Source organism: Chiloscyllium plagiosum, unplaced genomic scaffold (assembly GCF_037043375.1).
Source record: "Chiloscyllium plagiosum isolate Xiang-an unplaced genomic scaffold, Cpla_swu_hap1 HiC_scaffold_6, whole genome shotgun sequence".
Taxonomy (NCBI): Eukaryota; Metazoa; Chordata; class Chondrichthyes; order Orectolobiformes; family Hemiscylliidae; genus Chiloscyllium; species Chiloscyllium plagiosum.
Genome location: NW_028270144.1, coordinates 98,964,976 through 98,983,066, shown reverse-complemented (window position 1 = coordinate 98,983,066; position 18,091 = coordinate 98,964,976). Strand labels below are relative to the sequence as shown.

Genomic DNA, 18,091 nt, shown 5'->3' with positions numbered 1-18,091 from the left:
TATAGAGGTTTATAAAAACATGAGACACATAGATAGGGCAACAGATAAGGTTTTTTCTCCCCCAGGTGGGTGAGTCCAAAACTAGAGGACACAGGTTTAAAGTGAGAGGAGAAAAATTTAAAAGGGACCTAAGGGGCAATGTTTTCACTCAGAGGGTGGTGCATGTATGGAATGAGCTGCCAGGAAAATTGGTGGAAGCAGATACAATTACACCATTTAAAAGGCATCTGGATGGGTATATAAATAGGAAAGGGTTAGACGGATATGAGCCAAATGCAGGCAAACGGGACTAGATTTATTTAGACTATCTGGTTGGTATAGACAAGTTAGACTGAATGGTCTGTTTCCATGCTGTTCAGCTCTATGGCTCTATTACTCTACATAATGTGGCCAATGTGATCTTGAAGTGTCAATCATTGATTCATTTTCAGTTTTGTTATGGAGTTGTGAGTACCACAGAAGTTGAATGAAACAAGAAGGTATTACAAATTCGACTTACAAACAACAGAATCCTTTTAACATAGATCATAAATAATTCAACTGAAGATTAAACTAAAAGCTACTATTCTCTTTTAGGATTTATTGTCCACATAAGATACTTGTTGAAAGACTGTATAATCTCAAAGATAGTCAGAATTCAGCATTTCTTAAAAACACTGAACATTGACTGATTAAAAGCTACAAAATTGAAGCTCGGTTCCCTTATTGCTTTATATACACAGTCAGTTCTTCTATAACGCGATGTCCGTGTTCTCGTGCAACCACACATTATAGAAAAACCGTGCTTTAGAAACAGCATTTAAAGCGTTGGTACTGAAATCACGTTAGAAACAGCGTCCCCAATTCGTCAATTGCATTGCAGCCAATTTGCCATGATTAAACGCGTGTTATAATAGAACGACATGTTGACTGTAATTTTAGCAAACACTAAGATCTTAGAAAGTAAAGAAAGTCTGAGAGGACCGCAGGGCTGCTGTCTCATTAAAGAGCGGATAGGTCGTGGATTTAACCATCACACCTCAGACGAGGGGCAAGATTGAGAAAATGAGACCTTCAATAGTGTCTTCAGCTGGCATGGGAATTAAACCTGTGCTGTTGGCATCATTCTGCATCCCAGCCAGCCAACTAAGTTAACTGACCCCCAATTAAGATTTTAATAGTTCAAAGGAAATAAATATTTTCTAAACAATTTAATAATGAAATAGATTTTAGATAGAATAATCTTAAACTTTTGGAAGTATCATCTAAATGTCACATAATTGTGATTAAAACAAAGAAAGGGTGGTATCACAGCAAACTGCACTGTACAAACTATGATGTAGATTGACAAGTGGCAGTGTCCACACAAGGTGTTGCTAATCTCTGTTAGGGTCGGGCCATAAGGGGGAGGCATCGAGTTGAGGTTTAATGCTGGCAAGGAAAGAAAGTGGTGAAAATAAATCAGATAGCAAGTTATCTTTTGCAGATATATTAAAACAACCTATTTGGCAAATGCATTATAATGACCTTCCTAATCCTTTTGATTAAGAATTGAAAGAGCATAAACTGGAAACTAAAACAATTGGAAAAAGAAACCAAAATTTGAAAAAATAGTAATACTTAAAAGGTACAAATAAAATGCCATGGTTAATGGATTCCAAACACAAATGATCAGTTTTATAGATCACTTATGAAACTAAACATGATTTATACAATAATGCAATATGTAACCCCCACTCAAAACCAAAACAAAAACTGCATTGATGCACGGTGTTTGGAGCTGTCTAATGAGAAATGTCAGGTGAAATCCCTCTAATCAATGGACTTTCAGTCCCTTGGGATACAGTGAGAATTGAATTGATCCCTTCAAGAGAACTGCAGTCAAGGGCTGAATGTAATATATTGCAAGAAATGCTCTGGAGGATTCTTGACCAAGTGCAACACACCTGCCTGACAAAAAAAGATTCAATCAGCTTATTCCAACATAAGATGTCGGAGTCTTGCAGCTCTTCAGCATAGTGCAACAGCTTCAATTAGGGAGTGCAAATTAATTTTTATCACTTTTAAATTAGTTTTTTTTTCAGTTTTAAATTGCTCCGCATCAAATTAAAGCATCTGGCACCAGATCTATCACAGTTTCAATTTTAGAACCCATAAAAGGTGATGTTAAATGACAATAGAGAGCAGCATTTATATGCAAGATTTTTTCAATGAAATGCAAATAACTCAAGCTCACCTGAATTGCAAACAACTTGTGCATTTCAGACAAACACACTATGTTCCTACACACACATTTTGTCTGAACTGCAAAGAGGAATTTTCCTCTATATTATATTTGACTATTTAAGCATTTTATTTTCCATTGTTCACCAATTATGCATTTAATAGGATAATAGTTTTAAATGAAAGACAATCAATCAGAGTGTAATATTCCATAACAAATTCTCGATTCAGTTTTTACTCCTGAAAAATAATCTTTTGCTGAGCATCTTCTGGCTCTGATTTCTCTTCAAGACAGCTTATCACTACACCTTCAATGAGACTTTATATTAAAATAGCAATTTTGGTGCTGATTATAAGCAGATCCAACTTTACATATACATGATGCCATAACTATTTGGGTAACCTGTAATTTCATTTTGTAGTCAACCACACATGGCATGTGTAACCCACCTGCTCCATTTTAATTAGTCCCTTACCTGTTTGGTAACAGATGGCATTAGTTAAAATGGATCCCTTTGAGTAAACTATGAATATAAATTATACAACAGTCTTAGTGACTGTTTTGTGATCTATTATTATTATAGACGCAATGCTTTGGGATTCAAAAGTGAGATGATGAAAACTGTTCTACTGTTGAATAAACAAACAGGTAAGGGCTGCATAACATAGAACATAATCAGATATTTTGATAAACTCCACAAGAAAGCATGAAATTGCAAGGTAGGTACGCATACTAAAATTTTAGAATCAGTTTAGTTTCATCATAAAAGAGATAGTCATCACTTTGCTTCTTCATTTATTTATTTGTGTTAACATTTAGATACGATTGTATATCTTTACCATCAACCTCGCAGGCACTTTGTGTTGCTGATCGCCAAACAAGTGAAACTGTATTAACAAGGAAAGGTGATGGGGGCATGGCAATGCCACTGAATTAATATTCCAGAGGCCCAGACTAACATTCTGGGAAAATGTGTTTAAATCCCACCACGGCAGCTAGTGGAATTTAAATACAATTAATTAACAAATCTGAAATACAAAGCTTTTCGATTGCCATAAAAACTCATTTGATTTACAAATATCCTTTTGGGAAGGAAATCTGTCATCCTTACCTTGTCTGGGCTTTATATGGCACCAGACCCACAGCATTATGGTTGACTCTTAACTGACCTCTGAAATTATCTAACAGCAACTCAGTTCAAGGACAATTTGGGATGGACATCAAATGCCTATGACACCCACATCCCATGAAAACGTTTTTTAAAAATGAATTGTGTGTTGTTTCAATGCAGTGCTTGTTGCTGCTTGCAGTGTGTTGAAATATCCGTACAACTTTGCTTTGAAATAAGGATCAGTGACGTCGTCAGATTTATTTCTAAAAATATTTCTCGTTCTCTTAAAATATTCAGTATGTCTATGTTATTGTAAAATCATAGGAAGATGTTCATTTTTAACAGGCTTTATTTCTTCTAAGTATTACAATGCTAAATCATTACTTCGCAGAAGATGAATTTGTTTTAATGAGAGTTGTGTGATGCAAGTCCATAGTAGGGTGAATGTAGTCATGTAAAATGATACCTGATTTACCATAAAATCATATTCGATAAATTATAAACTAGATCAAGTAGCTATTATAAATTATAAATCTTTTCCTTTGTCTTTAAAGCTTTCTGTACATGTGAAGTACATTAAATAAAACTTATTAACTCTCTTTCTCCCAATTATCATCTGCAACAAACCTTGTTTCACAGATTTAAGACACACAGTGAAACTACAAATCTTAATTAACGTCCCAATACTACTAAAAAATCATTACTGTAAATTCTAACACCTAAAACAGCTAATTATTAGTTCTGGCATTTACATTCTTTTCACTCTTTCATAGCTCTTATTATAGTTACAGGATATTTGACAAATAAAATCTAATCATCCTGTTGTCCTATGCTTTATACAAAAATCATAACATTAAGTGACAATTCTTCTTTTCAAAGGCAACTTACTATTGTTGGGGTTGTCACCAATGATATGATGTCGGCCACTCCAGTACCACAGCAGAAGTGTAGCATCACGAGAACCTGATACAATATAACAATCTCCACCAATATAGGACTCTGATCTGGCCAAGCATGTGACCACATCCCAGTGTCCAAACACAATCTGTGTCAATTTCCCTAAAAAGATTACAAAGACAGGTTTTATTTAACTGCAGCATTAGAAAATGGATGATATGGCTATAGTATACAATGATTTGGCTCAATCTTTACAGATTGTTGTTTATAAACATGAAGTACTAAATCAGGTTTTTGATATGTTCTATTTGCAGCATTTTCGTTAATTTTAGGATGCTTGGATACTATCCAGTAGCTGTCTTTTAGTAAACCTGTGAAAAAATAAAGTTGATGTAAACATTTTAATAAATAACAACAAAAACAAGCTTTCCTTTATATTTGTGAATTGAAGGGCATACATATTCATTGGCACACTGCATTTGTGTACTAACAAGCAGCAAGTACCTCAAAGTGGAGAGATGCAGTTTCAATCTCATTCTATTGACTTTTTGATTTCAGCTATATTGCTGTAGAAAGCCACCAAATGCAAGTTAGATTGGATTATATAGGATAGACAGCACAGAAACAGACCCATTCAACTCAACTAGTTCATATATAGCAATTATGCTTCGTTACAGGCTCTTCCCACCTTTACTTATCAAACTCCACCAGCTTAATTTGTTATTTTTTTCTCACTCAAATGGATATCCAGCTTTCTCTGAAATGCACCCACACGATTCACCTCAACCACTCTCTGGTCACTAAGTTTCTCTGAGCCAGCTCTCAGAGTGAACAGGATGTCTGACACTCCTGTTTATTTTCTTTTTTCATTTTTTTAAGACACAAGTGCATGAATCTTTATTCAAATTCCACCACCAGGAAGATAGGAAAACACCCGGGTGGCCAGTGACAAGCACTGCCCTTCACATCAAAGGGCAGTGCTGAGTAATCAGAACAGTGAAGGGGAGGGACACTCCTGCTTATTTTTTTTTTTACCCGGGTGGCCAGTGACAAACGCTGCCCTTATCCCCTGTTTAATTTTTTTTCTTCTTTTTTTCTTATTAACCCCCACACTACCACCTAAGTGCGGTAGTGCTTATTTTATCCCCAGCACCCATGGTGTGTGTGCAGGTGTGAGACACAGTGAAAGACACAAGTGCATGAATCTTTATTCAAATTCCACCACCAGGAAGATAGGAAAACACCCGGGTGGCCAGTGACAAGCACTGCCCTTCACATCAAAGGGCAGTGCTGAGTGATCAGAACAGTGAAGGGGAGGGACACTCCTGTTTATTTTTTTTTTCTTTTCTTTTTTTTTAACCCCCACACTACCACCTAAATGCGGTAGTGCTTATTTTTTTCCTCAGCACCTATAACACTCCTGTTATTTTTTTTTAAACAGTGAAGGGGAGGGTAGGGACTAAATCAAAATAGAATTGGAGGGAGAAATGATGCACTCCACTCCCTGCGGAATCTCCTGTTTATTTTTTTTTATTTTTTTTTTCCCACAAAGTGCACGAATCTTTATTCAAATTCCACCACCAGGAAGATAGGAAAACACCCGGGTGGCCAGTGACAAACACTGCCCTTCACATCAAAGGGCAGTGCTGAGTGATCAGAACAGTGAAGGGGAGGGACACTCCTGTTTATATCTAGTAGCCAGGATTCCCTGATTGGACTAGATTAACAACACCAATCAGGGAATTCATATTCTAAGAGGTCCACCTGACTGACTTCATTACAATCATTACAGATGGTCTCTAGTTTTGCTCTTTCCAGAAGAAACAATCTGTGACATACTCTAATAAAACTTCCATAATTTTGAAGATCTCTATTGAGGTCAACCTTCGGCCACTTCTTTTAAGAGATTAGATATACAGTCTGTTAATTCTGCCCTGATAGGTATATCCCTAAATTTATGATATCATCCCGATAAATTGTTTCCCACCCTCTCCAATGTCTTTTTTAAAAGATGGTAAACCGAACTGTATGAAGTACTTGAGACATGGTCTGCTTCTGCCACTTCCCTGCTTTATATTAGACCACATGGCCAAATTTTATCTAAGATTCTTTATCATGCATGTGTTTCTTTCTCTAGTTTTTCAGTTGTCTCCTCTCATTGAAATAATCTTTTCAAGAGACACTTCTGCTGTCTAGACCATACCTCGACTAAAATGATGCCCTTCTTACTTCCCTTCTTGATTATGTGAGTTAATATTGTTAACAGTTCTTTCTCCTTAGATACTAACCACCCTTGCTTAAGTCCACTGTCATCATCCAAAAACCAAGCTATTACCTCTCAGTCCTTGTCAATTTGCTTTCCTTTTCTCATCAAAGTCTTTGGATTCTTGTTACCTCACCGACTCATGTCCATCTTTCCTGAAACATTATGATTGAACCACAACAACTAGATCTCCGCTGCTGCCATGGTACTTAATAAAATTATCAAACAACTTTTATCAAAGTCATAAATGGCACTGTACATAACTGTGGCAAAGATTAAGCTGTTTGTCCTTTTTGATTTAATTATACTCTTTCACACAGCTGATCACACCTTCCTTCTCCAATACCTTATGAAAGGTACATAGACAAGTTTTTGTTGCATACCTATGAAATAAATAGTCAATCTCGGCTGCATTCCCTCATAGTCAAATACACTGACATTATTTTTTTCTCAGCCTATGGTAACTCATATTAGTGCAAACACATGATCACAGAAGAAAGAGTAAATGGAGTAAAATGCTGATCTCTATAGGAAGTCAAATTGAAATGGTTACATTATACCAAATAATGTATAAATAAATCGTAAAAGGCTGAATGTGCTGAAAAAACAAAATACCAGTTAGCATCTTGTGTTAAACTAATTAACTTTTCAGTTAGAATTCATCAGAATTATTACTTAATAGTCCTTACTAGAATTAATATTTTGAAACTAGCTTTATCTTGCAGTGCAAGTTTTTGCGACCTTCCTTTTGCAACTTGTATAGAAATAACTGTTTCAGTTGAAATCTAAAAGGGAGCAAAGCTAACTTTGAAAATGGCAACATTAAGATAATCAGCATATTTTGGTGTCAAAATTTAAATATGAATAACATGCCTTCGGGATAATACAAGTCTTGGATTAGTATTCCCTGATTGCAAAGAAAGCTGATGGTTTTGCTATTTTTGTCAGGAAACTAACTAACAGTCTAGAATACTCATCCATAATGTTTCTAGAATGTACTGCCTCTTACAATGAAGAGATGGATGGGTCAACTGTATATCACAAACATGACTACACTGAAGTTAATACTATTGGTTGTTCTGAGTTTTAAACTACAATCTTTAATTTTGACAGCGAATTTCTACACGCCACTTGGCACTGTCAAATACCTGTTTCTGTTGAATACACTCGAAAACTCTTATCCCAGAATCCACAAACCAGGATGTAACGATTATCTGCTGTCACAACAAAGCAGTGCGCATTAATCTGAATGCTCTGATCCACAAGGTCTGTGATCTGCCTCTTGTTCACACCAGCATTATTGGCTGTGAAGAGAAACAAAGAGAAACAACTTCAAGTTTATGTTGAGCTCAAATTTAAAAAGGTACAATATCTTCTGGTCAGATGCTCATCAGCAAACAAATAACTTTTACCTAAATTATCTGTTTAATCTGGGCAAAAGTACTATAAATATGAGCTGCAAGCTTGTGGCTAAAAGAAGTCTTTTTATTTTCAATGTTTACAAACATTTACTCCTTCAGTAAATCAAGCTGCCTTTGTGTCTTTCATTTTGCACTTATTTCCCACTGAGGGTTTTTTTAAAAATCTCTTTCAAAGAGGTTTCCAAAACAGTAAACTGTGATACTCATGACAGAAGAAAAACAATTTGACATGCAAGGCCAAACTTTTCACCATGCATCAAATGAAAATAAAGTAATAGTAGTAGCCCATATCTACAAGACAGTTTGATTTAGTAACCTCTGAGTAGAACAATCATTCTGGAAGCTAAAGAAAACATTCTTTCTACTGAGAAAGGCCTTGGAGTGACAGAAGCAAAGACACAAATAAAAAATAAAACCCACCAACTATGGATTATGGACACAGCAACAGTGCAATGTTAAGAAATCTCCAGATCTTTAGTTTGACTATGATCAGGGGTAATAAACTGCCTCTATAGAATCCTTGGAGTCAGCAATCTTTATGCTAAAACTTAGAATGGAACTTTTTTTTTGTAATTTAATAGGTAAGATTTAGTCAGCAAACAGCGAGTCGGATATCTGTCATCATTATCTGATGGCAATCTAGTGGGGTGGATTCATTACTTTTGAGAGACCTCCTTGGATTTTCATTCTGTTACTAACAGTGGAATCAAAATCAGTTAGACAGTACAACAGATGGATATGTATTCTGTCTGCAAATTATAGATAAAATTAAAGTCCAATAATTTTATAAATTATTTCATCTCTTAATCAAAAATCTAACACACCTGAGTGCTACACCACTTAATTACCCAAAACTGGAAAAACATTCTTTGTTCTTTCCCAGACAAAAAGTGTTCTATGAATATTGAAAACTGTTATATCTTACTTTGTGTCCTTTATGATCCAAACCTATCTCTTCTGAATTACAACATTGGAAGGAAATATAATACAGAACAGGACTTTATTTTAGAAATCCAACAGTTCACAAAACATTTGAGAGTAGTTTCTAGCTAACTTTGTTACATGGTCCTTCATTCCTACACAGTAGTTTTCTCAGAGATTGAATATTTTAAGATTATATGCATAACTTTAATCAAAATTACAAAGTGCAAAATTAATGGGATCACATCACAACTGCTTCACCACTTTACGTTCCATTGTGGGAAATAAAATTGATTACAGTATAAAATGGGTAGTCAATCCAATCCAGTTAGTATTCCACTCGGTGGGTTGGGTTAAAATTGCCACTATTATTTAACCAATACACAAATATGTGTTACAGTGATAGAAACAATATCATGACTCATTTAAGGTATGACAAAGTGTGTGCATCTTTGATTTAACTTTTTTTTCAGAAAATGGATGCAAGTGTTCTGGCTTCTTTAAAAACCATTACAGCCAATATGGTGAAGGTGCCTGCACAATATTAAAAGATATGAAGTTTCAGTGTTATGATTCACTGACAATAAAGAAATGTTGATCCAAATCTCATTTGATTTAGAGTTGATGAACTTGAACATGAAGAGCTTAGATTGTACATGCTGAAGAAATCTTGGCAAGTTGCTCCAGTGCAATTCGTCAATTGTACACATGGCACCAATGGTACATCAGTGACAGAGAGTATGCTTGGTAAGGTGAGAAAGTGTATCGATTAAGCAACTTTCTGATTGGGATGGTGTTGAACTTCTTGAAATTGGTTGCAGCGGCATTCATCCAGGAACTTGAAAAGTTGCTTGTGCACCTGATTTAAAATCAATCAGATCACATGCCTCAAAGGCACTGTGTTGTGGAATTTGCAGCTCCATTACAGGTTAGATAAATAATAAAGTAAAAGATAATAATTTATAGGACTTATGCTACTACTAACCATTACAAAATGGTAACAAGATCCACTGTGCATAGTTTAAGTTACAGCATAATTACACTTTTATGAAATATTGAGTATTTATTTACAAGTTGATTTTATTATCAGTAATTTCTTGTATCATGCTGTTGTACCGGGACTCCCGGATGGTATGCTGCCTCCCAGGTGGTTGGGTCAGGGACATTCTAAAAGGAGAGGGTGAACAACCAGTTGTCTTGGTGCATTTAGGCACCAACGATGTAAGTAAAAAACGAGATGAGGTCCTGAAAGCAGAATTCAGGGAGTTAGGAGAGAAGTTAAAAAGGAGGACCTCAAAGGTGATGACCTCGGGATTACTACCAGCGCCACGTGCTAGCCAGCGTAGAAATGAAAGAAAAGGCAGGATAAACACGTGGCTTGAGGGGTGGTGTAGGAGGGAGGGGTTCAAATTTGTTGGACACTGGGACTGGGTCTGGGGAAGGTGGGACTATTACAATTGGACGGTCTACATCTGAACCAGACTGGAACTAATGTCCTTGGGGGAGTTTTTGCTACTGCTGTTGGGGAGGTTTTAAACTAATGTGGCAGGGGGCTGGGAACCAGAAGACAAATAGACATGAGGTGGAAACTGGAGACTGTAAGAATCATGAAGATAGCATTAATAAGAGGAAGAGTAGGCAGAGAGCAGATGAACGTGAAAGAACTGGAGGCCTGAAGTGCGTATATTTTAATGCACGAAGTACAGTGGGTAAGGCAAATGAACATAGGGCTTGGATTGGTGCCTGGGAGTATGACATTATTGCAATCACAGAGACTTGGTTAAAGGAAGGGCATGATTGGCAACTAAATGGTCCAGAATATAGATGCTTCAGACAGGTCAGGGAGGGAAGTAAAAGGCTCGTGGAGTTGCATTGCTGGTCAGGGATGATATCATGGCTGTGCTAAAGGAGGACATTACAGAGGGCTTGTGTAGTGAGGCATTATGGTTGGAGCTGAGAAATCAGAAGGGTGCAGTTACAATGCTGGGGCTGTATTACAGGCCTCCCAACAGTGAGCGTGAGGTAGAAGAACAAATAGATAAACAGATTATGGAAAGATGTAGAGGCAAAAGGGTAGTGGTGATGGGGGATTTTAATTTTCCCAACATTGACTGGGATACACTTAGTGTCAGAGGTCTGGATGGGGTAGAATTTGTAAGAAGTGCCCAGAAGAGTTTTCTAGAGCAGTATGTAAATAGTCCGACGAGGGAAGAGGCCATATTGGACCTGGTACTGGGGAATGAGTCAGGCCAGGTGGTAGAAGTTGTGGTGGGGGATTTCTTTGGGAATAGTGACCACAATTCTGTAAGTTTTAGAATACTTGTAGACAAAGATGAGAGTGGTCCGAAGGGAAGAGTACTAAACTGGGCCAAGGCCAATTATATCAAAATTAAGTAGAAGCTGGGAAATGTGGATTGGACACAGCTATTTGAAGGGAAGTCCATAACTGATATGTGGAAGGCTTTCAAAGATAGGTTGAAGATAGTGCAGGATAGGCATGTCCCATCGAAAGCAAAGGATAGGTTCATGAACCATAGATGACAGGAGAAATCGTACGACTACCCAAAAGGAGAAGGGAAGCGTACATAAGATCGAGGCAGCTAAGAACAGAACTGGCCCTAGAGGAATATCGGAAGAGTAAGACCAGTCTTAAGTGATGAATCAGCGGGCTAAAAGGAGTCATGAAATAGCTTTAGCAAGCAGAATTACGGAGAATCCCAAAGCCTTTTATTCTTATATAAGAAGCAAGTGGGTAACTTGAGAGAGGATTGGTCCGCTAAAGGATAATGAAGGAAGCCTGTGTGTCGAGAATGGGTGAGATTCTGAATGATTACTTTGCAGCAGTGTTCACTGAGGAGAGGGGCATGATGAATGTTGAGATTAGAGATAGAGGTTGGATTACTCTGGATCACGTTGACATAAGTAGAGAAGATGTATTGGGTAGGCTAGAGGTTATTAAGGTGGACAAATCCCCAGGACCGGATGGGATCTATCCCAAGTTGCTGACGGAGGCGAGAGAGGAAATGGCTGGGACCCTGACAGATATCTTTGTAGCATCCTTAAACACAGGTGAGGTGCTGGAGGACTGGAGGGTTGCTCATGTTGTCCCCCTGTACAAGAAGGGTAGTAGGGATATTCTGGGTAACTACAGACCAGCGAGCCTGATGTCAGTGATGGGAAAGTTGCTGGAGAAGGTACTGAGGGATAAAATCTATTTATAGTTGGAAACGAATGGACTTATCAGTGATAGGTAACATGGTTTTGTGCAGGGGAGATTGTGCCTTACCAACTAGAGTTCTTTGAGGAAGTGACCAAGTTGATAGACGAAGGAAGGGCTGTAAATGACAAACACATGGACTTTAGTAAGGCGTTTGACAAGGTTCCCCATGGTAAACTAATAGAGAAAGTGAAGTCACATGGTGTGCAGGGTGTTCTAAGCTAGGTGGATAGAGAACTGGTTGAGCAACAGGAGACAGAGAGTAGTAGTTGAAGGAAGTTTTTCAAAATGGAGAACAGTGACCAGTGGTGTTCCACAGGAATCAGTGCTGGGGCCACTGTTGTTTGTGATATACATAAATGATCTGGAAGAGGACACTGTTGGTATGATCAGCAAGTTTACAGATGACACAAAGATTGGTGGAGTAGCAGAAAGCATAGGGGACTGTCAAGGAATACAGGAGAATATAGATAGACTGGAGAGTTGGGTGGAGAAGTGGCAGATGGAGTTCAATCCAGGCAAATGTGAGATGATGCATTTTGGGAAGTCTAATTCTAGAGTGAATTATACAGTAAATGGAAGAGCCTTGGGAAAAGTTGATGAGCAGAGAGATCTGGGAGTTCAGGTCCATTGCACCCTGAAGGTTGCCACAGGTGGATAGAGTGGTCAAGGCGGCATATGGTATGCTTGCCTTCATCGGATGGGATATTGAGTATAAGAGCTGGCAGGTCATGTTAAAACTATACACGACGTTGGTTTGGCCACATTTGGAATACTGTGTACAGTTCTGGTTGCCACATTACTAAAAAGATGTGGACGCGTTGTACAGTGTGCAGAGAAAGTTGACAAGGATGTTGCCTGGTATGGAAGGTGCTAGCTATGAAGAGAGGTTGAGTAGGTTAGGTTTGTTTTCATTAGAAAAAAGGAGATAGAGGGGAGGCCCTGATTGAGATCTACAAAATCATGAAGGGTAAAGACAGGGTAGATAGAGATAAGCTTTTTCCCAGGGTGAAGGATTCAATAATGAGAGGTCATGCTTTCAAGATGAGAGGTGAAATGTTTAAGGGAGATACATGTGGCAAATACTTTACACAGAGGGTGGTAGATACCTGGAACGCGTTGCTAGCAGAGGTAGTCGAGGCAGGCATGGTAGATTAATTTAAGATGCGTCTGGACAGATGCATGAGTAAGTGGGGAGCAGAGGGATACAGATGCTTAGGAATTGGTCGACAGGTTTAGATAGTGGAATTGGATCGGCTCAGGCTTGGAGGGCCGAAGGGCCTGTTCCTGGGCTGAAAATTTTCTTTGTTCTTTGGTTATACAATGTAACCAATTTTGTTTTGAATATCTGCAGGTTTCTAATTAAAGCATTCAGAGAAATTTATGCCCTTCTGTTATCTTCCATTATTCTGATCACTGGAGATTATAAACAAGTTCCTAATGAAGGGTTTTTGCCCAAAACGTCGATTTTCCTGCTCCTTGGATGCTGCCTGACTTGCTGTACTTTTCCAGCACCACTCTAATCTAGACTCTAATTTCCATCATCTGCAGTCCTCACTTTTGCCTAAACTCCTGCTAACGTCCTGACATACACAATATGTTGAAGTTGCCAGAAAAGTTTAAACTTATGGGTTGATTTCTTCTGTTCACAATGTCTCTGACACTGAGCTCAATGCCAGGGACTATGGCTAGATACACAGGACTTACTCACATACATACCTGAGAAATGTTACTCTGATTAATACATAGTTTGAACTCACAGAACTAGCTCAAGAAAGAGGGTGTTGGCAGAGATTTGCTTTTCAGATTGGAGGTCTGTGTCCAGTAGTGTACCACAAGGACATGTGCTGGGCCAACTGCTTTTTGTCATTTACATAAATGATTTGGATATGAACTTGGAGGTATGGTTAATAAGTTTGCAGATGACACCAAAATTAGCGGTGTAGTGAACAGCAAAGAAGGTTACCTCAGATTACAACAGGATCTTGATCAGATGGGCCAATGGGCTGAGGAGTGGCAGATGGAGTTTAATTTAGACAAATTAAACAGGTGCTGCATTTTGGAAAGGCAAATAAGGGCAGGACTTATACGCTAAATGATAAGGTCCTGGGGAGTATTGCTGAACAAAGAGACCTTGGAGAGCAGTTTCATAGCCCTTTGGAAATGGAATCCCAGGGAGACAGAATAGTGAAGAAGGTCTGTTTGGAGGTGACGGAAATGTCGTCGGATGATTTCGCATAAACCAAATCATCCGCCGACATTTCCGCCACCTCCAAACAGACCCACCACTAGGGATATATTTCACTCCCCACCCCTTTCCACCTTCCGCAAAGATCGTTCCCTCCGTGACTACCTGGTCAGATCCATGCCTCCCAACAACCCACCCTCTCGTCCTGGCACCTTCCCCTGCCACCGCAGGAATTGCAAAACTTGCGCCCACACCTCCTCCCTCACCTCCATCCAAGGCCCTAAAGGAGCCTTCCACATCCATCAAAGTTTTACCTGCACATCCACCAATATAATTTATTGTATCTATTGCTCCCGATGCGGTCTCCTCTACATTGGGGAGACAGGACGCCTCCTAGCAGAGCACTTAGGGAACATCTCTGGGACACCCGCACTAATCAACCACACCGCCCTGTGACCCAACATTTCAACTCCCCCTCCCACTCAGCCGAGAACATGGAGGTCCTGGGCCTCCTTCACCGCCACTCCCTCACCACCTGAAGCCTGGAGGAGGAATGCCTCATCTTCCGCCTCGGAACACTTCAACCCCAGGGCATCAACGTGGACTTCACCAGTTTCCTCATTTCCCCTTCCCCCATCTCACCCCAGTTTCAAACTTCCAGCTCAGCAGTGTCCCCATGATTTGTCCTGCCTGCCTATCATCCTTTCCACCTATCCACTCCACCCTCCTCTCTGACCTATCACCTTCATCCCACCCCCATCCACCCATTATACTCATTGCTACCTTCCCCCACCCTCCTTCCTGACCTATCACCTTCATCCCCACCCCCATTCACCTACTGTACTCTGTGCTACTTTCTCCCCACCCCCACCTTCCTATCATTTATCTCTCCACCCTTCAGGCACTCTGCCTATATTCCTGAAGGGCTTTTGCCCGAAACGTTGATTTTCCTGCTGTTCGGATGCTGCCTGAACTGCTGTGCTTTTCCAGCACCACTCTAATTCAGAATCTGGTTTCCAGCATCTGCAGTCATTGTTTTTACCTTAAGATAAGTAGCAGAATGATGTAACTATGTAGAGAACATTACTTCCTGACCAAAGAAGAAACAAGGTATGGCCTTGCCTCTTTTGGTACCATACCAAAGCAGGTTAACAAGCAAAGCTTTTGTACAATTGGACAGTAATAATTTGAATACGTATGAAGATTTGGACAAATTATTAACAATCATGGATAAAATTTATTATGGGCTTTCAGAAGACTTTTGATAAACTCCCACATATGAGACTGTTAACTCAGCCCCCATGAAATTGAGGGTAAATTATTGAAATGGCTGGGAAATTGGTTTAGTGGTAGGTGATAGAAAGTAGGGACAATGGGTAAATATTCAAATTGATAGGATGTGACCAGTGATGTCTCACAGGATCTGTGTTAGGGCTTCAAATTATTTATTAATAACTTTAATAATGGCATAAAAGTCATATATTTAAATTTGCTGATGACACAAAGTTAGACGATATTGTAGAGAGTGTAGTTGATAGCACAAAAATACAGAGGGATATTGGTAGATTAAGTGAATGGGCAAAATTGTGGCTGATGGAGTTCAATGTATGCAAATATGAGGTTATCCATTCTAGAGCAAAAAAGGAAAGATCAGGGTACTTTCTAGTTGGTATAAAGTTAAATACAGTGGATATCCAAAGAGACTTGGGGGTTCAGGCACATAGATCTTCAAATGTCACAAACAGGTGCAGAAGATAATGAAGAGAGCTAATGGAATGCAGGCCTTTTTCTAGGGGACTGGAATGCAAGGATGCAGAAGTTATGCTGCAGTTACACAAAACCCTGGTTAGACCCCACTTGGAGTACTGAGAGCAGATTTACATACCACACCTTAAGAAGAATATATTGGCCTGGAAGGGAGCACAACAAGAATGATACCTGTACTTCAGGGGTTGAGAGGGAAGCTTATACAAGTTAGGTCTCTTATCGCTAAAATTTAGAAGGTTAGGGGATGATCCGATTCAAGTTTTTAAAATATTAACAGGAAAAGACAGGGTAGATAAAAATAAACCATTTCCACTGGCTAGGTAATCTATATTTAGGAGGTGTAGTTAGAGCCAGACCATTCTGGGGAGACATTAGGAAACACTTCTAATACCACAGAGTGGTAGATATTTGGAACTCTCTTCCACAAATGGCAGTGGATTTAGGAGCAGTTGTTAATTGAAGATCAATGATAGATATAACTCTTGTTAAGCAAAGATAGTAAGAAATACGGAGTGAGGCCAAAGATCAGCCAGGATCTAATTGAATAATTGTACAGGCTCGAGAGGCTGAATGGCCTACTCCTGTTCCTTTATTCCTAAGTTGATTTAATAATTGCTGCTTCTGGGGCATGAGACAAAATCAGAAAGAGTGAAGATAATTACGTGTTGAGTATATAATGGAATTCAGGAGATTATATATGAGACTGTCGAGACTTTATTTGGAAATTACCCAATCTGTGTTGATATTTAAGTTATTAGACTGTGGCAATATATTGAGTTTAGACAGGACTTCCAGATAAACACACACTGCTAGAACAAATGTCACAAATACTAAAAGAAAAACTTTTTGGAAACAATCCAATTACAGCAACATTCATGGGGCAAATGGAACAAATAGCTAGAAGACAGAGAATAGAGAGACCATCAAGTAACAGGACACAAGATAGTAAATATGGCATTTTTCTTAATGAAAGTATTGGAAAGAACTTCCAAAAAGGGAATCGGCTGAATACCCCTTGAGTGCTACATTGATATTAATTATTGGATAATGTACGATTCAACAAAATGCATGAATGAAAAAAGACTGAGGATCAAAATTTTTGAAACCGATGCTGGAGAATCGTGAAATCTTAAAATTGAAATGGATGGATTGCGGCAGTCTGATTGTTTTACAAAAAATGGACTAAGCGTGAAGAAGGCATTAGAAATTTTGGAACATGAATGTTTGGTATTCTAATGTACACTGAAAATACAGGAATATGCTGTCTTTCTGTACAATCTTGGAGATCTATGTTGTTTTCTTTTCAATATTAAAAGTAAATTAATATACGCAATAATAAAGAAAACAGGGGAATATAACATCAAGTAGGGCCTTGCAAGACATTTTAGACCAATGGAACTAGGTTATATGTTAATTAAGTGACAATTTGAAGGGAACAGGTGTATAAATATTAATAAATGTTAAACAGGTCATCAAGTTTTGGAGTTCTGTGACGTGAGAGTTGGAATAAAACTCCAACTAGAAAAGTAAAATATATACCAGGATTCTGTCCAATCAACTCTTAACCTCTGATATCAATTAGGTATCCTCTTCAATAAATCACTGAAGGCTAACTTGCAGGTGCATTAGTCATTAGTGTGTTGTGGTATGTTAGCCTTTTGTCAGGATTTGAAATGTAGAAACAAGATGTATGAGTCATGAAGTCTTGCTTCACTTTTTATAGAATATTGATTCAACTTTATCTGGAATCATTTTGGTCTCATTTGGATAGTTATTGCCAAAGAGGGAACACTTTGAAGGTTCACCAGGCTTGTTCCCTTGTCATAGGACTTTCTTATGAAAAGATGTCAGGAAATCTGGGCCTGTATTCTCTACACTTTCGAAGAATGATAGATCTGATCGAAACCTGCATCAACCTTATCTATTCCTTTCAGTATTTTGTTGTTAAGATGTTTCCCACAGGTTGGTATGATGGCTCAGAAGTTAGTACTACTGCCTTACAGTGCAGGCATCCGGGTTCGATTCCACCCTTGGGCGACTGTGTGGAGTTTGTATATTATCTCCGTGTCTGTGTGGGTTTCTGCTGGATGCTCCAGGTTCCTC

General features: G+C 38.6%; 1 protein-coding gene across 1 annotated transcript in view; it reads right to left on the bottom strand.

Moving 5' to 3' along the window:
- LOC148149826 (neurobeachin-like) overlaps positions 1–18,091 on the bottom strand; it is a 69,092-nt gene that overhangs the window by 10,329 nt on the left and 40,672 nt on the right. The window contains exons 7-8 of the mRNA XM_087988556.1: positions 7,623–7,778; positions 4,203–4,373 (exon numbers count right to left, since the gene is read on the bottom strand). Coding sequence (XP_087844682.1) covers positions 4,203–4,373; positions 7,623–7,778 — 327 coding nt within the window. The remainder of the gene's footprint in view (positions 1–4,202; positions 4,374–7,622; positions 7,779–18,091) is intronic.